The 23,513-nt window shown below is 44.5% G+C and overlaps 1 protein-coding gene across 1 annotated transcript; it reads left to right on the top strand.

Moving 5' to 3' along the window:
- The first annotated feature begins 75 nt into the window (after positions 1 to 75).
- Positions 76 to 23,231, top strand: ZNF606 (zinc finger protein 606). Its single transcript, XM_045848829.1, has 7 exons — positions 76 to 458; positions 1,125 to 1,223; positions 2,228 to 2,284; positions 2,793 to 2,881; positions 12,309 to 12,435; positions 12,668 to 12,763; positions 19,998 to 23,231. Exons 2-7 carry the CDS (start codon positions 1,193 to 1,195, stop codon positions 21,983 to 21,985), a joined length of 2,388 nt encoding a protein of 795 aa, XP_045704785.1. The 5' UTR covers positions 76 to 458; positions 1,125 to 1,192; the 3' UTR covers positions 21,986 to 23,231.
- The last annotated feature ends 282 nt before the right edge of the window (positions 23,232 to 23,513 follow it).

Here is a 23,513-nt window from a genome sequence, read left to right as displayed (position 1 = left end):
AAGCCGGAAGTACGCCGTCTGGAACTACAACTCCCAGTAGCCCGCGCGTCGCGTTTTGGTCGACGCAGGGGGAGCGGTCGCCATTGTCCGCGGCCGAGGTGAGGCGGTCGCGAGGGTGGAGGGGGTGCGCAGAGTCGGCTGAACCCTCTGAGAGAGGCGGCGCCTGCCTTCGGGGCCGGCGCGGCGGCCGGGCGGGTTCTGCGCCTGCCCTTTCGCGCCGGCTTCGCTTCCCCATTCCCTCCGTTTCAGGGCTCGCGGCCGCGCTTGTCCGGCTGGACGGCCCCTGGCACCGGGTCGCGGCCCCAGCCCAGCGCGTCTTTGTCCCTGAGGCCGCGCGCGCTCGGCCGAGCCTGGAGCTCAACAAAAGCCGAGCGCCCAACCTAGCGACCGCGTAGCGGCCTCGGAAAGTGGCGTGTCGCGGCCGGGCCCGGAGGGGGCGGTCGGCAGCTGTGGACCAGGTGAGGGACCGCTCACCGGTGCGCGTTCCCGGACGTGGCATTTGCATTGTGGGTGGAAATGTGGGACGCAAGGCCATCAAGCGGACGAGGGGGACGCCTCCGGAGCCGCTGGTGGGGAACACCCACATCTCACAGCCAGCGGGCGTTCGCTTTCGGGCTAGTTCGCTTAAAGCGCTGAAGGATGTCAGACGTGGGCTTGGGAACAGCGCTGGGTTCCCTTGAGCACGCAGTGGCCGCGGGACTTTGTCAAGTTGCAAACCGAAGTCCAGAAGGCGGTTCGCCTGCTCCCGGTGTTGGCGCCGCTCCCTGTGCGTTATTCACAGATCCGGGAATCCGCATGCGGAGCCCCTGCCAGTTGGCGCTGGTGCTCTCACAGGTCGCAGGACTGGCACAAAGATCCGGAACCTGGGAGTGGGGAGCGGTCTGGACCTCACCCCAGGAGACAGAAGTTAAAATGAACCGTTCTAGCTCTGGCAGGGTGGCTCTCTTAGTTGGAGCATCGTCCGGATAGACTCTAATCAACGGAGGCACCCGTCCGGTGCTAAACTTGTTTTCTTATGCCGCTCCCTAGGACTTTTTTTGCTTCTATGGCTGAGTTCTCTTATTTGTTACCACTGCATTTCCTATGAGAAAGGACCACTTTTGTCTTTTTCACGTTTGTAATAGGTTGGGGTTGAAGTTACTCCCGGTACTGAACCAGAATCCAGTGCAGGCGCCTGGTCCACTCATCCGGGATGTCTGCCGTCAACCCATGGGCCTCTTGGGGTGAGTCCAAGCCCTGTTAACGTTGGGCCTTCCCTGCAATGACTTGCCGTGGCAATGGTCAGAGCTGGGGGAGTGGGGTCTGAGGGCATATGGGTGTTTGTTTTGGTACACAATTAGAAAACTTAGTTATTGGTGAAAGGGGAAACTTGGTGTAAAAGACAATGTAACTTTTACACATTTTATAGTTGTCTCCTTAGATGTTTTATTAGTTCAAAGAGGTTTTTCTGGTTATTTGTGGGATTTCTTAGAAGACAGTCATACAGATAATCAACATTTTTTACTACTACTGTATTTTAATTTTATTGTTGTTTTCCACTTACATAGCATTGACCTGTAATTTAAGAGTAATGTTAAATAGTGTGATGTCAGTGGTGTGTATTCCCTTTAAGTGAAGTTTCAGGTACTTGTCACCAAAGACATCAAGGTTGTATCTTTCTATTATTTACATTTTTTTAAGAAAATTAGGTTGTGTTTGCTCTGACCCATGTAGTTCAGTTGGTTGGGCATCGTCCCACAAAGCAAAAGGTTGTGGGTTTGATTCCTGGTCAGGGCACATGCCTGGGTTGCAGGTTCAGTCTCTGGTCAGGGCACATACAAGAAACAACCGATTTATGTTTCTCTCTCACACCAGTGTTTTGCCCTCTCTCTTTCTCCTTCCTTTCCCTTCTCTAAAAAATAAATAAATAAATAAAATCTTTGAAAAAGCTAGGTTATGTTAAACATTTCATCAGAAAGCCTCTTTAGCTGTTTGAGGGGTTCTGTTTTTAATTGTCCTGTGGCTATATCATATTGGTAAATTTCTTGACAGTGACCCACCTGTGCATTTCTGGTATAAATCTAGTTTCTTGTGGTGGATCTTTGCACATGCCTTTGGGATTATTTATGGAACTTCGTTATGCCCATCAGTGAGAGATATGTCCTTTTCCATTTTGTTGCCTTTAGTCACTGGGATTAGTGTCACAGTGCCTCTCCTTTCCTTGTTCTAACCTGGTCTTCTGGTGCAGGTGTCCTTACGAACCAGTCCTGGGGGATGGCAGCTGTTGACCCATGGGCCTCCTGGGGTGAGTCAAGAGCCTGTGTTCCCATCGACCACATTTGCTGCCATGGTGTGGCCTCTCCCGTCAGTGACCTGCCATGGCTGGGGATCCAACCAGGGGAGCCAAGTGGGGCTTTAGGGTAGGGGGTTTCTCATCTAGATCTGTCTCTATGCAGAGCTGGAGCAGGGAGGGCTCAGAACGCTCTGCCAGGGGCATGAAGTGGTGCTGACATCTCCAGGACAGGGTGCATGAGAATGAATGTGTGGTGATTTCATGGCTGTGAATGCACACTGCTTCTCAGAGACAGTACCTCAGAGCAAAGGGGGACAGTGTATATTTATGCATTTAGGCACATTCCTTATCTTCTTGGAGTCCCCTTTTCTTCATCTATAAAATGAGAAGGTGGGTCTCTCCCCTTGCCCTGTGGGAAGAGCTGGGGCTCCCTCTCTCTGCACCGACCATGAGGAAGGACTGAAGTGGGCACACTTCCAACAGGGAGAGCTGCTTCTGTGACTTTGCTTTCCTCCCCCAGCTCTGTATCCTCAGGACTCTGCCTGGCATGTGGAGGAGACCCCTGAGCAGGGGAGGAGGGCCACCGGGCTCCCAACAGCCCAGGTCCAGGTGAGATGGGGCTTCCACTTTTTCCTGAAGGGCTGCCCTATTCCCTGAGTTGCCCAGGTTGTCCCCAGCCATCCCAGTCCATGTGGTTCCTCAGTTTACAACAGCTAGTTTGGGTAGAGACAGAATCAGTCAGAAGTTTATCACTTTCTGAGGACAGACAGAGAGGATTCAGTTTTCCATGACTTGTAGCCTTGCTATCTACCAGGCTGTTCACAGTCATGAGCCATAGCTATGCTGTGGTTTGTTTTGATGAATGAGGGGCAACCCCCTTGGTTGGCAGCCCCCTCCACTTTCCTCTTCCCACCTTCCCTCATGTAATCAGTGCTGGATTCAGGCTGATGTCTGGTTAGTGCTGTGCTTGCTGAGAGGGAAACAAGGACAAGTCTGAGCTCTTGTCCAAAGGAGCTCCCAGGGTGCTTCAGTCAGCTCGTGGTCTGCCTGATGCTGCACATGTGGTTCAGGATAGAAGCCTGAGGCACTTGGGGAGGCTTGGAGCCCTGGAGGAGCAGAGCCCCGCTGATGCCTTGGGAGGCCGGACAGAGTCTGCACAGAGGTCATGGAGCACAGAGCAGCTGGGGTCCTTTGCTGTGGTGAGGGAGGCTGCCCAGGAGATAGGAGGATCAGCTGGATGGGCCTGGCCTGTTGAACAGGGGTCTGTCCTGCTATAGTACCACAGTAAGAGTGGGTGAGGGGGACTGCATGGCCAGTGTCTGGGTGAACCCTGACTCCAGTTAGACTTTGGGCTGAGGAGGCCAGGATGAATCCAGCCCAGTTCCATCCTGGAGATAATGTCCCTCCAAAGTGTTGGGAGCAGGAGATGCCAGGGTTTGCTGTGGGCCTGGACAGGTTATCCCTGGTAGAGGTATGGGAAGCAGGCTGGCATTTCAGGCTTCTGTGTAACCAGGGCCTGGGAGCAAGATATGAGATGTATTAGGGAGTCAAAGCAGGGGGATTTTGTGACTAAAGGACATGAAGGTGACTCCTAAGAGAAAAGGGGTAGAGTTGATAATGTGGGGAGGTGTCATTTCTCTCCCTTCCTCCTGCCCAGCCTCCTCACTAGAGGCAGCCACTTAAGGAAAAAAATTTTAACAGCTTTATTAAAATATTATTTATATACTGGAAAGTTTAACCTTTTAAAATGTATAGATCAAGGGTTTATAGTATACTCACAGAGTCGCACAACCATCACCAATATCTAATTCTAGAATATTTTCATCATCCCTAAAAGAAACCCTAATATCTATTAGTTGTTTCTCCCCCGCCCCCCACCTCAGCCCCTGGCAGCCACTAAACTTCTCTATGTATTTCTCGATTCTGGACATTTTATGTAAAGGGAATCACATAATATATGGCATTTTGTGTCTGACTTCTGTCACTTAGCATGTTTTCAAGGGTTATGTATGTTGTAGCATATTTTAATATTTCTTTTCATGACTTGGGCACCCATTTGAACTCACTGTTTTCAGTTTCTATATTTCTAAATGAGAGATTTTTGTTCTAATACATCAAATGTTTGTTTATTCTATTGACCCCAGACTGTGAAAGACGAAGAAAAATAGTCTCATTATTATATTTAGGTTATTCATTTCTAAATTAAAATAATGAATCAAGCAAATGTGATATATCGTGATACAAAAATATTAAATGACTGAACTTCATACCCTCTCCCAGATTAAAAAAATTAAGGAAGCCTCCCACTGTTTCTAAGATGACTGGTATAGTGCACGGTAAGTTGCCATCCCATGTGCAGCACTGCTGTCCAGGAAGTCAGAGCCCTGATCTGAGAGGAGCTGGTGGTGGTTGTCTGGTGTCAGGACTTGGTGGCTGTGATATTTGCTGCTGTTACAATGCACAGTCATTTTTAGATTCTGTAACAGCAGAGAAGCTAGGCTGGGCTGAAAGATGGGCCCCGAATCAGTCTCTTGGGAACAAAAGTTAGTTGTAATAAACTGCTATGAAGAAGCCACAATAACCACTGTGCTTGTACTCTGGTGTTAATATAGGTGAGGGTTTCTGAGAATTATTAGATTTGATGAGAAAATGAAATGGAGAATCAAAATAACAACACTGTCCAATGTGTGAAGAGTTGTGAATTCTGAGAATGTGCTCCTGCCCCCACTCCACACTCACTTTGGATTTTTCCTGTGGGAAATTCAAGACTTGAATTATGAGTTTTATATTAAGCAACAAGAGCCCCATATCCCTCTATTGTTTCCTCCAAATTAAATATTTCCTGAAATAAAGCATTCACTTGGTAAAAACATCAAATGCTGTCCTCCCTTGTTATCTGAAGAGTCTGTTCTGGGAAATATGTTTCAGCCAGATCCCATTACTTTGAGGGAGAGGGAAAATAATGTTCCAGCCTATCTGTAAACCTCAGCCAGCCTCCCCAAATATGGAAACTCTCAAATCCCTCTCTAATACTCCAACAATTTCTGCATCATTAATATGCACATAAAACACCAATAATCTGACACTCTACACCCATCCTTGGTTGTGTCAAGAAAGTGTACAATCTAGTGATATTTTTCTTCTTTGCAAAGATCCTGCACTAAAATATTAGTAAATAATGAGCCCTGGCTGGTGTGACTCAATAGATTGAGTGCTAGCCTGTATACCAAAGGGTCACCAGTTGATTTCCAGTCAGGGCACATGCCTGGGTTGAGGGCCCCAGAAGGGGGCATGCAGAAAGGCAACCACACATCGATGTTTCTCTCCCTCTTTTTCTCTCAAAATAAATAAAATCTTTAAAAAATATTAGTAAATAATGAAATCCTGAAACTTCCAAAGAGGCCATCTGAATTTCCCAGGCTCCATGTAGGGGCCACTGTTAGAAAATTCAGGTAATGTAGAAGCAGTCCCAGGAGATCCTGTCAGGCAAATGGCTGAGACCCAGCTCAGCACCCTCTGCAGCCTCCCCCAGACCCTCCCATGGTTTAAACATGCAGCCTGTGTGTTAGGGTCCATAAAGTTTTAGAATGCCTAGATAAACACGTGTTTGCAAGACAGGGAGTGTTTGCAAGACTGCGTGAAACATCTTTGCAAGTCATCGTAAAGTAACAGGTGATGTTGGAAAGTGCAAGGTGTCAGGTAAGTGTTACCTGTGGACCTGAACGAAAGGCTCTCCCTTTCTGTGGCATGATCCTTCTCACTCTTGTCCTCTCACCCTAAAGTTTTAGGTAGCAGTAAAACCTGCAGCTCCTCTGCTATCCCAGGAGGGTCTTTCTTGTCTCCACTCTTCTGTCATTTCCCTGTTCATTTCAGGTTTGCTTTTTTTGTTACATCACTGAAGCCTCCATGAACTGTGGACCCTGGCATCAGGGCATGTTCATCTGGGGGTCTTTTTTTCCCCCCTGTTAGTCATAGCCCTTCCAGTTTGATAACATCTTCAATTCTGGTCACCCTTAAAAGTATTTTGACAAATTCCATAATTACTGAAAAATAAAAAGTGAACAAAACATGACCCTCATCACTCTAAATTGGCAATTTTTAAAAAGATTTTATTTTTAGAGAGGGAAGGGAAGGGGAGAGAGACACACATCAATGTGTGGTTGCTCGGGGTTGTGGCCTGCAACCTAGGCATGTGCCCTGACTGGGAATTGAACCTGCAATGCCTGGATCACAGCCCATGCTCAATCCACTGAGCTACACCAGCCAGGGCTAAATTGGCAATTTTTAATGATTGGTCATACTTGACTTGTTTTCCTTTTTTTATGTAGTTCCTGATAATTCCCTTCCCACCCTCAGAACAACTCATGGTGTGCACGCAGCTAATCCATTCGAATACTCATGCAAATAAACTATATAGACATAACAATGAGACTGTCCTTTTTTTAAAATGCTTTTCATACATGTGGCTATTCTACAGCATTCTTTGCACACTCAGTCAATGTTGAGGACCATCCATGTGCTAGATAAGAGTTCAGGTTTGTTCCTTTTGCCCCATCAGAGACAAGGACTCTATTAATTCTATGATGGGGCTTCTAAGCCTCCCCTTCCCCCATCAAGTTTGCTCTTCCACCCCAAGCTGTGTGGACATTCCTGTAGTACACCTTGTGCACACATACAAGTGTTTACTGAGGAGTTTTCTGAATTTTAGGGTCTGTTTTCCATCCGACTAGAACTGCCATGTGGTTCCGAAGAGACAAAGCCAGTTCTCATGGCTCTTCAAGTGCTCACTTCCCCACATCTTGGCAGCTGTTTGATAACACTTAGTTTTTGCTTTCCTCACCACCGAAGTGATATACTGTGTTGCTTTAATTTTCATTTTTTTTTATTACTAGTGAGGTTAAATACTCTTTCATGTCATCATTGACAGTCTATTTCCTTCTCTTTGACTCTATTCCATTCCTAGATTTCTGCAAGCTGTGACTTACAGAACTGTGGGCATTTTACGTGCATTCTGGTCTTGATCCAGATGGAAATGGTCTTCCAGTCTGTAGCTCGTCTTAGCTTTATGGTGTCTTATCATTCAGATGTTTTTCATTATATGTCAAACATCTATCTGCATGTATAGTGTTTTTGTGTCTCTTTTAAAAGAAGTCCTATATTTTAAAATTTTCTTCTGTCCTTTTATATTCTCTTTCTGGGATCTTTTGTTAGATGGGGTGCATCCTGAACTGCCGTGTCTCTGATCTCTCTATATTTCATGTCTTTTTCTTGGTGGTAATGGGGAGTTGGGGAGCCTGGCCATCATTTTTGTCACCATGACTTCTTCCTGGGGCTTCCTAAAGCAATTGCTATGTCCTCTATCTCCTTAGTATTCTATAAATTCTTTCCTGTTCTCTTAGCCTCTCTTCTGTCATCCTGTTCTGTTTTACACCTGAATCTCCCAGTCTGAGACTTGGAATTATAGGTCACTGATGTTTTGTGTGGCAGCTGCCTGGATTTTGTGTCCCCTTGGTGCCAAGTTTGGTCATGTCTCAAGGGCTTTTGTGGTTAGTCCGTGTTTACCAGTAAAGAGCTGTGGGGCTGTGTTTCAGAGTTAGGTCTGGATCCTAATCAGCCTCCCTGCCTCACTCCCTCCCTGTCGTCTCCTGACAAATCTCACTCTAATTTCCATGGGCCTGGGTGGGCCAGGATCATAAGGCTGGTTCTGCTTCCACTTCCTGGATGCAGCTGGCCTGTCAGACCACGGAGGCCCTCCCCTCTCCCAATGTTGGGCTGAAGAGGTCTCTGCTCCTCAGGTGTTGCCACCCACACTCTAACCTGAAAGGCCAGGCCTGCTGGTGGTGTTGCCCGCAGGTGAAGTGGCTGAGGGGTAGGGGCTATTGGCAAAACTCTCACAAAATACCTTTTCTCATCTGTGTGCAGCCTGACTTCTACCTTCACTGTATCTGTAAGCTCAGAGGTCAGGGCCTCTCCTGGGTCCTATTTCCTTGGGGAGCATCACTTTCATCTCAGCTTCCAGGAGGGCATGAATGACCATGTATCCATGGCTCTTCTTTTCACTGGCTGCTATATTTCTTTTACTTTTACCTGAGAATATGTTTCCTGATTTCAGAAAGAAAGAGAGAGAAATATTGATTGGTTGCCTAATGCCCACTCCTGGGGATGGAACCTGCAACCTTTTGGTGCGTGGGATGGTGCTTAGGGCAGATACCTAGATTGCAGGTTTGATCCCTGGTTGGGGCACCTATAAGAGGCAGCTGACGAATGTTTCTCTCTCACATCGGTGTTCCTTCCTCTGTCTTGCTTCCTTTCTCTCTAAAAATCAATAAAAACAAGCTCTGGCTGGTGTGACTTGGTAGATTGAGTACCAGCCTGTGAACCAAAGGGTTGCTGGTTCCATTCCCAGTCAGGGCACATGCCTGGGTTGCAGACCAGGTCCCCAGTAGGGGCCGTGTGAGAGGCAACCACCCTTTGATGTTTCCCTCCTCCCTCCCTCCCCCTTTCTCTAAAAATAAATAAAATCTTAGAAAAAGAAAGAAAAGGGATTTAAAAAAATAAATAAATAAAAACATCCTCAGGTGAGGGTTAAAAACTAAAACTAAAACCTTGTCTTAAATTTAGGAGGTTTTTAAACCCAGAGGTGGACCATGGAGCATGTATTCGTTTCCTGTCGCCACTGTAACAGATCACCACAAACTTAATGACTCAGAGCAACATGAATTCCTTCTGTTGTGGCAGGGCTGCATTCCTTTTGGAGCTGCCTCGCTTTTTCCATCTTCAAGGGGCCACCCACAATTTTGGCTCCTGGCTCCTTTATTGTCATAGTGCATCACCTGACTTCTGCTTCCAGTGTCATTTTAGGGCTTTGACCCTGCTGTCTGCCTCTTTTATTTACAAGGACTCTTGTGATGACAGTGAGCCCACCTGGCTCATCTCCACAGCTCAGTCTCCTTTTATTTAATTGAGTTTTTACAGAGAGAGAAACATTGACTTGTCGTTCCACTTATTAATGCATTCACTGTTTGCTTTTTGTATTTGCTCTGATCAGGGATTGAACCCACAACTGTGGCATTTTGGGATGATGATCTAACCAACTGAGCTACCCGGCCAGGGCCCCACCTCAGTCTCCTTAATCATATCTCTGCAAAGTCCCTTTTGTCAGGTTGTGGAGATGAGGACGTGGAGGGCAAATTGAGGAGACTGTAGCCAGTCACAGACACCCACATTCACCAGCTTCAGCCACTGTCAGCATTCAGCTTTCTGCCTTTCTATCAATTTTGACACACAACCTTAGAAAAGAAAAATATTTCCAAGCATATCTCAGATAATGTTGTTTTACCTGTAAACACTTTTGGTTATTCACCTGAGAGATACCTACCTTTTACAAAATAGGCAAAATACCCAACAAAATTAACTATGATTTCTTAGTATTCCCTAATACCCAGTCTATGTTCATTTTTCCCCCACATGTCCTGAAAATGTCTTTTTACCATTAGTTGGTTTGAATCTGGTACCAAACAAGGGTTGTGCATTGCATGTGCATTGCTGAAGACACTAGGTCTCCTGCCTTGTAGTTTGCCTTGTTTGGCCCTCGTGCTATCATTGATAAGTCCCCTGTCCATTTATCTGCTATAAACGTGCTGGGCTGCAGGCTGGAGTAGATTCAGGTTTCGTGTTTTGGTAAGAGTACTCGTAGGCGGTGCTGGGTCCTCCTACTGGAGGTGTCAGTGGGTCCGGGTGTTCAGTTGTCTCAGCTACAAATGATGGATAGGTTAGTGGGTGCCGATGTCATCAGTCCAACTCCTCTGTTGTCAAGTTCCCTGTCTGCCTTATTTTTAAAATATTATTTATTTATTTAGAAAGAGGGGAAGGGAGGAAGAGAAAGGAAACAATGGTTGCTTCTCACATGCCTTCACCTGGTAACCTGGCCTGCAACCCAGGCATATGGCCTGACTGGGAATTGAACCAGTGACCTTTGGGTTTTCAGGCTGACACTCAATCCACTGAACAACACCAGCCAGGGCAAAATTTATTTTTAATCCTCACCCAAGGGTATGTTTATTGACTTTAGAGAGAGAAGGGGGAGAGGGAGGATATCAATTGGTTGCCTCCCATACACGCTCAGCGAGGGGTCAAACCCACAACCTTTTGGTGTATGGCACAATGCTCCAATCATCTGAGCCACCTGGCCAGGGCTTTTCTGTTTCTTTTAAAGTGTGTGTGCAGGGTTTCCACTGGGGTCTCAGGAGGGGTGGGAGTTGGACTTTGAAGCCACCTAAGGAGATAAGGTAGCATGAAATGAGAACAGCCTCCCGGCAGGTCCCCTAGGTATGATCACTCTGTGAACATGCATTGAGGTTGTGCTGTCTGCACCTCTACCTGAGATCACATTTGCATGAAAGGTTAGCATTATCCAGAACATAGAAACAGCAGCAATCAAGAAAATTGAGTTCCATGCAGGTCCGTGAGAGGAAACCCAAGAAATTGGCATTGATATGTCCAGGTTGGGGCCTGTTTCCCCAAAGGAGGTTTGCAGTCAGCACTTTTCCCATGCATGTGTGGAGTTGGTATCATAGAAGCAGAACAGCCCTGTGCTTTCAGCCAGTTGCTCTGTGAAGGTGGAGGGGGATCTGTTCCAGACAGAGAAAGAGCAGCATGGAGAGCTGGATCTGATCAGAAATGGCTTGCAGGGGCAGAAAGGCTGGTCATAGGGTAGAAGAGAGGTGATGGTGCAGTTTTGAGGGGAGGGTGGAGGGTCACAGGGCTGTCTGAGTGGAATTGCACTCACACGGGGAGACCAGAACACCAGTTTCCAAGGTAGATGGGAGGACCATTATGCACAGATAGGCCAAGAGGGGTACTAGATGTGAATGGGGGCTGCGGGGTGTATATTACATCCCACTGCTGCCCAGCTGACTCCCTGCCACCACTGCAAGAGGAGGCCTACCCTTGTCCCCCAGAAATGCCTGCACCCCCAAGGCTCATGGTGATTTCTTAGGACTGTGAGCCCTGGCTAGTGTGGCTCAGTGGATTGAGTGCTGGCCTGTGAACCAAATGGTTGCCAGTTCAATTCCCAGTCAAGGCACATCCTGGGTTGCAGGCCAGGTCCCTAGTAGGGGGCGCACAAGAGGCAACTACACATTGATGTTTCTCTCCCTCTTTTTCTCCCTTCCCATCTGTAATAATAACTAAAATCTTTTTAAAAAAAGGACTATGAGTTATGCATTCATTGCAAAAATCAGACTTATAATTCATCTTTTCACTTGTTTTCTAGTGAGTATTCCTTGTTCTGTTTTTCTAAAAACATCAGTTTGGAGTTTTTAAACCTCAGAGCACTTTTAACAGCAACTGTGACTAATTCTCCTTGGCTGAATTTTGTCCTACCCTGGCTCCAATCCTTAAGGCAGAGGTGACCTGGGAAAGGAGAATTCCTGCTGTGGCCAGCAGCATGATCTGCGAATGTTCAGATCTCCCTTCCAGGGCCCAGCCCCAGGGTCTGTGGTCTGACCCACGCTTGAAGCCTGCATCTGCCTGCTCCTGGCCTTGCTGAGTGTCTGCACCTCCAGAGAAGGGGCGTTGGCCTGGTGCTTGATTCCCTGACTTCACACACGCATGGGAAACTGCTGACCACAAACCTGCTTTGATGAAACCGGCCCCAACTTTGGACACATCAATGCTGATTTCTTGGGTTTGTTCTCGTAGACCTGCTCAGGCCTGTTTCCTTGATTGCTGCTGCTTCTTCGTTCTGGGTAATGCCAACAGCTTACTTAAACGGGACCTCAGGTAGAGAAGTTCAGATAGCACAACCTCCTCTTTGTCATAGTTACTATGACCCATATATCCAGTTCCCTGGGTATATCTCAGACATGGGTCCTGAAGTGCTCACAGTGCAACCCTGACCCCCATCAGAGTATTGGTGATACCCAAGGTTCTTTGTTTCCATCCTGTGTCCTCCTAGGACTGTCAGCCTCATTCCATCCTCAAAACACTGGAGAGGGTGACTCCAGGCTGAGGAGGAACCTGTGTGTTCTTGTAGGAACCAGTGACCTTCAAGGATGTGGCTGTGGACTTCACCCAGGAGGAGTGGGGGCAGCTGGACCCTGTTCAAAGGATGCTGTATCGGGACGTGATGCTGGAGACCTTTGGGCACCTGCTCTCTGTGGGTAAGGCTTGTGCTGCCCTGTCAGTGAAGTGATTTTCATGTTGAGATCTTGTGCTTGAGGCTCACAGGGGCCTCAGAGAGCAGAGGTGATCTTGAGTTCTGAGGCTGAAGCATGTAGTGCTTCTAGAGCAGGAAGCAAGAGGGCCCCTGCTTACTCTGCCCAAGTGAGAGCTGTGGGGAAGAGACAAAGAAGGCTGTCCAGGTAACACAAGTCCTGTGTTTTTTCATGGCAGGTAATCAGATCGCCAAGCCCAAGGTCATCTCCGTTCTGGAGCAAGGAGGAGAGCCATGGCTGGTGGAGCAAGCGTATTCTCAGGGTACTGGTGCAGGTGAGAGCAGGCCCCAGGTGGGAGCAACGAACCCCCAAGCCCGCCTTGTTTGAGAGATGGGCTGAGGCCTCAGTGAGTCACCTTCCTTGGACACACTCACAGTTCCCTCTTGGGAGCCCTGTCCCTCATGTTGACTTTTTGCTGCTGTTGAATCAGAGCCAGTATGCCCATCTTTTTAACAAGGTGAGTTTTTGTAAACTGCACTTTCCCCACCTTGCCATCCACTCTTCTGAATGTCTCTCCTGTTCTCTGCTATGCCTTTCTCTTAGATGACTTCTCATTCTCTAACCTGTTTAATTCTTCATTTATTACCAGATTTATAGCCTGTATCCAGTTTTCTTAAAAAAAAAATAATGAGAAAATAGTTGTATTTAAACTTTTTTTTTTATTTTTAGAGAGGGGAAAGAGAGGGAGAGAAACATCAATATGCAAGAGAAACATGGCTCAGTTGCATCTTACACACCCCCAACCATGGATCTGGCCTGTAACTCAGGCACATGCCCTGACCTGGGATCAAACCTGTAACCCCTTGGTGCACAGGCCAGTGCTCAGTCCCCTAAGCCACACCAGCCAGGATGAAAATAGTTCTTTTTTTTTAATGTAGATAATGTATTTACATGGTTGAAAAACTCAAAGCTATATGAAATATATCAGATGAAAAAAATCTCATTTATATGCTTTCCTCTTCTGCACTTATTCTTACCCCCAGACACAGACAGACACACACACACAGAGGCACACACAGGTAACCACTTTTTTTTTACTATGCATTTTTTTTTTAAATCATTGGGCAGAGCGGCTGCTCTGGGCCACACCAATGAGGGCTTTGTTGAGGTTTTTTTTTTTTTTTTTAAAGATTTTATTTATTTATTTTTTAGAGTGGGAAGGGTGGGAGAAAGAGAGAGTGAGAAACATCAATGTGTGGTTGCTGGGAGTCATGGCCTATAACCCAGGCATGTACTTTGACTGGGAATCGAACCTGTGACACTTTGGTTCGCAGCCCGTGCTCAGTCCACTGAGCTACGCCAGCCAGGTTACTATGCATTTTTAATTAAAACACTGAGCTGGTGTGGCCTAGTGGATTGGGTGCTGACCTGTGAACCAAAGGGTCACTGGTTCATTTCCCAGTCAGGGCACAAGACTGGATTGCAGCCCAGGTCCCCAGTAGGGGGCATGTGAGAGGCAACCACACATTGATGTTTATCTCCAGGTCCCCAGTAGGGGGCATGTGAGAGGCAACCACACATTGATGTTTATCTCCCTGTCTTTCTTCCACCTTTCTCCTCTGTCTAAAAATATGTAAAATCTGCCCTGACTGGTGTAGCTCAGTGGATTGAGCTCGCACCTGCAAAGGGTTGCTGGTTCTATTCCCAGTCAGGATACATACCTGGGTTGTGGGCCAGGTCCCCAGTTGCGGGTATGTGAGGGGCAACCACACACTGATGTTTCTCTCCCTCTCGTCTTCCCCTCTCTCTAAAAAAAATAAAGAAAATCTTTTAAAAAATATGTAAAATCTTTTAAAAATTACTTATTTTTACATATTTTACATATTTTTAGAGGGGTGGAGAGAAAGAGAGGGAGAGAAATATCAATGCGCAAGAGATATATTGATCAATTGCCTCTTGGGCTCTCCCTACTGGGAACCTGTCCTGCAATCAAGGCATTTGTTCAGACTGGGAATCAAACTGGCAATCTTTCAGTTCTCAGGCCAGTGCTTAATCCACTGAGCCACATAGGCCAGGTTAAAATTATTTTTTAAAGGTTTGTTTTATTCTTGTTTGAGGTAAAGGAGAAAGGAGAGAGAGAAACATTGATGTGAGAAATACCAATCAGCTGCCTCCTGAATACGCCCCAACCGAGGATCGAGGCCACAACTCAGTCATGGGCCCTGACCGGAATTGAACCAGTGAGATTTTGGTTATAAGATGACACTTCAACCAACTGAGCCACACCAGCCAGGGCTTTACCATGCATATTTGAGTTGTCTTATTAATGGTTTTCCTGCAGTTTAAAATTAACATCTTAGCCCTGGCTGGTGTGGCTCAGTGGATTGAATGTCAGTCTGCGGACCAAAAGGTTGCTGGTTCAATTCCCAGTTAGGGCACAGGCCTGGGTTGCTGGCTGGGTCCCCAGTTGGGGCATGCGAAAGGCAACCACTTGATGTTCTTTTTGCACGTCAATGTTTCTCTGCCTCCTTTTCTCCCTCCTTTACCTTCTCTCCAAAAATAAGTAAATAAAATCTTTTTAAAAAATTAATAACATCTTAATTTATAATAATCTAGTTTACATTAATCCAATTTTAACATTGACAGTATGTGAATACTTTGGTTTTGTATACCTCAGTCTTTCCCCCTTTTATGCTGTTATTATCACATCTATACATTGTGAGTCATCCACCTTAGATTTATCATTGTTGCTTAATGTAATGTATTTTAAATCAGGTAGATAAAAAGGAGTTACAAGCCAAAAAGGCACTTATACAGTCTTGCCTTGTCAACCTATGTATGTAGTTACCTTTATTGGTGTTTATTTCAAGTTATTGTCCTTTCATTTCAACCTAGAGGACTCCCCTTCATGTTTCTCATGGGGCAGGTTTGCTAGCAACAAACTCCCAGGTTTGGTTTATTTGGGAATGTCTTTATTTCTCCATTGTTGAAGGATTGTTATGCCAGATACACAACTCGTGGTTGACAGATTTTTTTTCTGGCCTGCATGGTTTCGGGTGAGAATGGTACTGTCCATCTGAGGAGCACCCCTGGTCTGCAATAAGCTGCTTCCTCTTGCTGCCTTCAGAGCTCTTGCTGTTGGCTTTGGCAGTTTATTTATGATCTGCATGCAAGATCTTCTGTGGTCTTTCAGATTCCCAGGAATAAACTCTTCAAAGCCCCTGCAGACAGCTCGCTCCTCAGTTTCCTTTCATCTTTCTGACATGTGTATTGTTGGCACCAATGGTCTCAGATAGTAATGACTTCACAGCTGGGCCTGTGTTTGACAGATAGCTGCTCCCTAGAAGCTTCCAGTGCTGTGCAAGTTTACCACAAGCCTCTGCACAAGGGCTGCCAGGGAACCACCTCACAGGTCAGATAACGACTGTTCTGTGGGAACGAGGTTTTGACAAGTCCAGCCTGTTCTGCTCTGTCCAGTACTAGAGATACGGGCAGTTAGTTTCCAAGGGTACTGCTGAGTTGGGGAGCCAGTGATGGCAGTCAGTTACAGTGTCATCCTGCTTACTGTTATTTTCAAAATGCAGCTGCTTTTCTGGAATAAACTCTCCTTGGGCTGCTCCAAGGCTTTGGCTTAATTTATAGAATTCTGAAAAAATAGATTTTGCCAGTTTTTTTGGGTGCTTGGTGGAGGGGTGAAATTTCAAAGGTCCTCAATTTGCTGTTTGCCCTGACTTCCTGTCCCAGGTAATCACGGTCAGTATTCCTATTGTATGTTTCCACAGTTTCTTTATGTAACTGCAGGCACATAGGGATAAGCACTTAGTTTTCACCTTTCCAAAGGTAGAATATGACACACTGTTGTGTACCTTGTTGTTTTTATTTTTATTTTTTTATTATTTATTTTTAACTCTCAACCAAGGATATTTCTTATTATTGATTTTAAAGAGAGAAAAAGGGAAGGTAGAAAAAGAGAGACAGAGACAGAGACACTGATTGGTTGCCTCCCATACGTGCCTGACTAGGGATTGAACCTGAAACCTTTTAATGTACAAGATGGTGCTCCAGCCAATTGGGCACCCAGCCAGGGCTATCTTACTGGTTTTAGTTCAATGATATACCGTGGCCTCTTTTGAGTCCTGAAGGTGAACGTCTTGCATCCACTCTAATCAAGTGGGGTTTTGTGCAGCCTCACCATTTGCCCTCCATTCAGATCAGAAACCTTCATGAATTCTGGTAGCTTTAACTCTCCCACCCTCAGTACTGACCATTCTGTTACCATCTCAACTGTCTTCTTCATCTCGATACAACCAGGAATCTCATCTCTCTCTTTTAGACTGTCTCCTCATCTTCCCAGTGTCTGTCCCTGGTACCAGCCTTCCTTCAGTGAGTCCCTTAGGCTGCACATTGAGAAGTCATCTGACTTCCTGCTTTTCCCTCTCTGAGAAGTAATCCCTCTTCCAACTCCTGAGATTTTATTCTTCTGTCAGAGGTGTTGCTCAGTGACTACCACTGTCGCCACAGGTCCCTTCTCATAACTGCAGCTCAAGTTGACGAGTAAATTCTTCCTTGTTATTGACCACCTCAGGCCTTATTTCTAAGTTTGTGTCCCTGAAATCTTCCATTATGAGCTTAGTACAACTACAGTGATTTGTGTTGCCTTTTTAATAACTCTCACCAGACCAAGACCTTGCAGTTTTTTCTATTGTTTCTCTCATTTCCTGACTACCTCCTATAGTTTACTCAGTGGGCTCCCTCAGTGTCCTCCTCAAGTGGCAGTCTGGTCATGAATGCCTTTGCCCATGCTGTGCATGCTAGTGTCAGTCTGTATTGAAGCTGTGCCTGAAGGTTGAGCTCACGTTGTTTCTCTGCATGAACCCTTCCCTAACTGTCTCTGTTCATGCTGATTTTCTTGCCTCCCACCCTCTCAGCACCCATAACTCCAGTCTGTCAGGGGTACATTGTCTGCACTGTTCATAACTGGTCACTGTCCTCTCATCACATGGTTCTAACTTCCAGGGAGAGGAGACTACACTTTCTTGTCTCTGGTTCTGACACTCAGGCCACAAGTACTAGGTATAAAGTTGGACAAGAATTGTTTATTTGGTCAGCTACCATTTTTAGGAGTTTCTATTAGAAGTTTTCAAAAGTATATGAAGATCATTTTATAATGTCTAGGATCTAAGCTTGAAATTGGTAATAAATGCAAGTTCTGGAGCAGAGTAGGGCTTCTGTTGTGATGGACTCAGGTAGAAAAAGGGGGAAAATGGTGTATAGTGACTAGAGAATGAGAAAAACCTAGAGAAAGAGGACAAGGGTCCAGGTCCTGTTGTGTACCTGCAGCTTTAGACCCTGTGGTAGGCTGCATGATGACACTCCACCTGAAAAACAGAAGTCCCATCCTAAACCTGTGAACATGGGTTATCTGGGTGGTCCCATTGTAGTCATAAGGTTCTTCTAAGAGTAAGCAGGTGTGTCAGCAACACAGAGATGTGATTGACAGAAGCAGAGGCTGGAATTATGTGCCTTGAAGATAGAGGAAAGAGCCTCAAGCCAAAGAATGCAGGCAGCCTCTAAAAGTGGGGAAAGGGGCCCTGGCCAGGTGGTTCAGTTGGAGCATCATCCCAATACACTAAGGTTGCGGGTTTGATTTCCATTCAGAACATACAAGAATCAGCCAATGAATGCATGAGTGAGTGGAACAACAAACCAATATTTCTCTCTCTATTCCTTTCTCTCTCTAAAAACAATCAATAAAAATAAAAGCAGGAAAAGACAAGGGTAGGGATAATCCCTAGAGTTTCTGAAGAGAAGCTACTTTGATTTTAACCCAGTGAAAGCCATTTTGGATGTCTGACTTCCAGACTAGTAGTTGGTGTTATTTTAAGCCACTACATGACATGTGTGTGACAGTTTGTTGCAGCAGCAGTAAGAAACTAATGCCCCTTCAGCTGTTAGGGGACTGATACCTTAGAACTGGTGACAGTTAGTTTCACATATGGAATTAACCAGACATTTCACTGAATTCACAATCTCATTTAATAATCAGAGAAGTTCTCCAAGGAGAGTGGCAGAGCCAATATTTAAATACAGACAATCAGGCTATAACTGTGTACATGTCTCATCCCAGTATGCTGCCTTTCAAGTCCATGTCTTATGTCATTGCTCCACAAATGATTCTGTAGTCATTAGAGGAATTGTAACTTCAGGAATATCCTTAAACAATGGGATTTTTGCCCTTTGGGGTGATACATTTTGTGTTACTGATGGACCTCTATGAGTAGAAAGTAATGTGATAGCATATTATCATAAACAGTATCTTGGCTTGAAGCCTTTGTTGGTGATACTTAACACCAGCCTCTCCTATTTTGGCAGATGTCAAATAGGGGAACAGTAAGGACGTTATAACACATAAAGGAATTAGGATACCTTAATAATTTAAATGTTAGTTCCTAAGAGCTTGGTCGCTCATCTGTCTTTTTTTAATTGATTTTTAGAGAGAGGAAAAGGGATAGACAGAGAAGCATTGATTTGGTTTTTTACTTATTTATGCATTCATTGGTTGATTCTAGTATGTGCCCTGATCAAACCCACAATGTTGGTATATGGGGACGATGCTCTAACCAAGTGAGCTACCTGGCTAGGGCTTTCAACTGTCTTTTGTTAAGCCAGTTATTTTTTTTTTCACCTTAATAGTATTTACTATGTCTTTTTGTCAGGGGCCTCCCCAAGAGAATCCCCCAGGTTCAGTGACTCACGTAGAAGGACTCCCAGGACTCAGAGTCATTATACTCAGGTTACTGCTTTATTATGGTGAAAAGATATGAAGTAACACCAGAGGGAAAGGCTCTTGAACAAAATCCAGAGGAGGAAACCAAGTACAAGCTTTCTAGAGTCCTTTCCCAGTGGAGCTGCAAATTAGTTCCTTCAGCAACAAGTCGTGGCAACATGTGTGAAGTGTCATCTACTAGGGGAAGCTTGCCAGAGCCTGGGAGCCCAGGGTGTTTATTGGGGGTCAGTCATTCAGACACACATGACTGGTTGTAACCATGGAAGTTCTGGACCCCAGAAGCAAAGCAGATGTTCACTGTAAAGGACATTGTTTATACAAAGTAACTATCTAGAGAAATTGTATGTGTGCCTCAACACCGTAAGTGTGGAAAATATTCTTACCAGTTAAGGCATTCTGAGACCTCAATTTCTAAAAATTGGCTGAGGGCCAGTCATGAACAAGCCTTCCTGAAAATGTACAGTTTGAGCAACTCAAGAGATGTAGAGTTACCTCTTTCCTGTATACTCTTATCTGGTCCTGCTTTTCCTAGGAAAATGCTCCTGAATGGATTTTATATTCCGTATATGCTTCATATTGTGATTAACTACTTTCATTCACATTCACTATTTTCGTTTTTTCTGTTATGACCTTCCTTTGAGTTACAAGTCTATTTGAAAATAGCACACACTTGTTTTTTAAATAATTATGGACCCCAAAAATCCCACCTTTTCCACTCTATTCTTAGAAGTTCTTTCTCTGTGTACTCAACAGCTTTTTTTGTTGTTGTTGTTTATTTCAGAAATGGTGAGATATCCTGAAAGCAAAGCATTGATCCCAACACATAGCATTTTTGAGGAAGAACAATCCCACAGCATGAAGTTGGAACGATACGTGTGGCATAACCCTTGGTTCTCTAGGTTAGAAATTTTGGGCTGTGAAGACCAATTACAGATGTACCACGTGAATGAGAGTACAGCTATGAGGCAGATGGTGTTCATGCAAAAGCAAGTACTATCTCCAAGAGGTTCTTCATTCTGTGAACTTGGGGCAGAGTGTAGCCAGAGCTTAAACTTTATTCCTTCTCAAAGAGTTTCTCAAATAGAACATTTCTATAAGCCTGATACAAATGCTGGAAGTTGGAGGTATAACTCAGCCATAATGTATACAGATAAGATTACCTGTGAAAATAATGATTATGACAAAGCCTTCTGTCAGTCCATGCAACCTATTCACCCTGCAAGGACACAAACTGGAGATAATCTTTTCACATGTTCTGATGCTGTTAAATCTTTGAATCATGTACTACATTTTGGTGATCATAAGGAAATGCATACAGGCGGAAAGCTCTATGAATATAAGGAATGCCATCAAATCTTTAACCAGAGCCCACCATTTACTGACCACCCAAGACCTCATGATGGAGAAAACCAATATGGTTACAAAGAATATGAGAATATCTTTTACTTCTCATCCTTTATGGAGCATCAAAAGATCGGTACTGTAGAGAAATCATATAAATACAATGAATGGGAGAAAGTCTTTGGGTATGACTCATTCCTCACTCAACATACAAGCACTTACACTGCTGAGAAACCATATGAATACAATGAATGTGGGACATCTTTCATCTGGAGCTCTTACCTTATCCAACATAAGAAAACTCATACTGGAGAGAAACCCTATGAATGTGATAAATGTGGAAAAGTTTTTAGGAATCGTTCAGCCCTTACTAAACATGAACGGACTCACACTGGAATAAAACCCTACGAGTGTAATAAATGTGGAAAAGCCTTCAGCTGGAATTCTCATCTTATTGTTCATACGAGAATTCATACGGGAGAGAAACCTTATGTATGTAATGAATGTGGGAAGTCTTTCAACTGGAACTCCCATCTTATTGGACATCAGAGAACTCATACTGGAGAGAAACCGTTTGAATGTACTGAATGTGGGAAGTCTTTCAGCTGGAGCTCCCATCTTATTGCCCACATGAGAATGCATACTGGAGAGAAGCCCTTTAAATGTGATGAATGTGAAAAAGCTTTTAGGGATTACTCAGCTCTTAGTAAACATGAAAGAACTCACTCTGGAGCAAAACCATACAAATGTACTGAATGTGGAAAATCCTTCAGCTGGAGCTCCCACCTTATTGCCCATCAGAGAACTCACACAGGAGAGAAACCTTATAACTGTCAGGAATGTGGCAAAGCATTCAGAGAACGCTCAGCCCTCACAAAACATGAAATAATTCATTCTGGAATTAAGCCCTATGAATGTAATAAATGTGGAAAATCCTGTAGCCAGATGGCTCATCTTGTTAGACACCAGAGAACTCACACTGGAGAAAAGCCCTATGAGTGCAATAAATGTGGGAAATCCTTCAGCCAGAGCTGTCACCTTGTTGCTCATCGGAGAATTCACACAGGTGAGAAGCCTTATAAATGTAATCAGTGTGAAAGATCCTTTAACTGTAGCTCTCACCTGATTGCACACCGGAGAACTCACACCGGAGAGAAACCATATAGATGTAATGAATGTGGGAAAGCATTTAATGAGAGTTCTTCCCTCATTGTGCATCTGAGAAACCACACTGGAGAAAAGCCCTACAAATGTAATCACTGTGAGAAGGCTTTCTGTAAGAATTCTTCTCTTATTATTCATCAAAGAATGCACAGCGGAGAGAAACGCTTCATATGCAGCGACTGTGGAAAATCCTATAGTGGCCACTCAGCTCTGCTTCAACACCAGAGGAGTCACAGTGAAAGGAAAGTCTGTGAATTGAACTGATGAGAGATTTTCACTGTACATTTGCTAACACATTGAAAAAACCCTTAGAGTCAGAAGGAGCTGAGGTTTTTTTAGTAAGAGTTAATTAAGACTCTTCCCCTTACTACTCAATAGGAAATATCTTCTTAGAAGACTAGTGAAAGAAAAGAATAGAGGAAAGCTTAGCAGTTAATGTATCCCTTATTTAACTTCAGATCATTAGAGTGAAGAAAATTCTTGAGAAGTCCTCTCGTGATCCACTAGGAATCCCACTTGAATTTGAATGAGGGAATGAGATGTCTTTTAGTAAGAGATCTCAAATGTGGATCAGAGTGCATTGTTGAGGGGAAAACCTTATGCTAGAAAAGGTGTTTCAGCTGGAAATACACTGTTTTGCATTGAGCTGGAGTATTGGACAGGAAGCTTTACAATAACATTTTGTGCATAACTATGGAAGTATAGATTGTGCTATTATAAGGGGGAGAGTCTGGGTGCCCTTTAAGAAATAGAGTGTGGAATTCTAAGTCTGAATTTTAAGAAAAAAATAGTATTGAATGTGATATTTACTGTTGATCAAGATTAACCTTAGAAAAGATTAGTAAATGAGATTACTAATGGTGGAAATGTTTTTGACTAGAAGTATGAGACTGATGTTGGGACAAAAAGTGATATTTAAAAACCCAGTGTGTCAGTGTCCACAGTTTACTCATTACTGCATTGTTGGACATTAGTTTCTAATTGTTTTAGGTAATCACTATAAGTTATATTTATGGACACTGCATTAGCATACATAACCTGAAGAAATAAAAAGGACACAGAGTTGTATATACATATCTAACATCTAACAAAATGTATATGGATAAGGACTGGTAAGACCCATGGATAAATTAACCCAGTTAATTTAAAAACATTTTTTCAAAGTTTTACAAACATACAGCACTTACTATGTGCTAGGCTTGTTTTAAATGCTTTTCATTGATTAACTTGCTCAATCCTTAGTTATATGAGGTAGGTACCATTATCATCCCAGTTTTACAAATGGAGAAACTGAGGCAGAGATGTTGACAAACCTAATTAAGGATGCAGCTAGTAAGGAGTGGCGTTGAGATTGTTTGGCTCCAGAGTTCATGTTTTTAACCACTATATTATGCTGACTCTCCAGTGATTTTTCCTTCCTAATATTCTTTTTGTTGTTGTTGTTACTGTTCAGTGTTTCTATAGTAGATATTTGATAATAAAAATCAAGAAGTTCTTAAATAATGAGAAATAAAGTTACCTGGCTCTCTGTCCTGAAGGATTTCTGGTAACATGAGCACTAAGTTCCGGAATATGAAGTCTGTTTTGGACTTCAGAATCACCTCACTTTCTGAGACCTGGGTTCCCTGGAATCACACCAACCACAGCCCTGAGGATTACAGCAGAGCAGGTGCTGGAGGACTTAACTGGAAACTCAGACAAGCCAGAGGAATGCTCTCTGATGGGTTCAGAATGCTACTTACATGGCAGAGGGCATGACATAGCACTGCACATGGACACACCGTTCCTCAAG

Source organism: Phyllostomus hastatus, unplaced genomic scaffold, assembly GCF_019186645.2.
Source record: "Phyllostomus hastatus isolate PE091 unplaced genomic scaffold, TTU_PhHast_1.1 phas_contig_133, whole genome shotgun sequence".
Lineage (NCBI taxonomy): Eukaryota > Metazoa > Chordata > Mammalia > Chiroptera > Phyllostomidae > Phyllostomus > Phyllostomus hastatus.
This window is presented reverse-complemented; position numbering and strand designations above follow the sequence as displayed.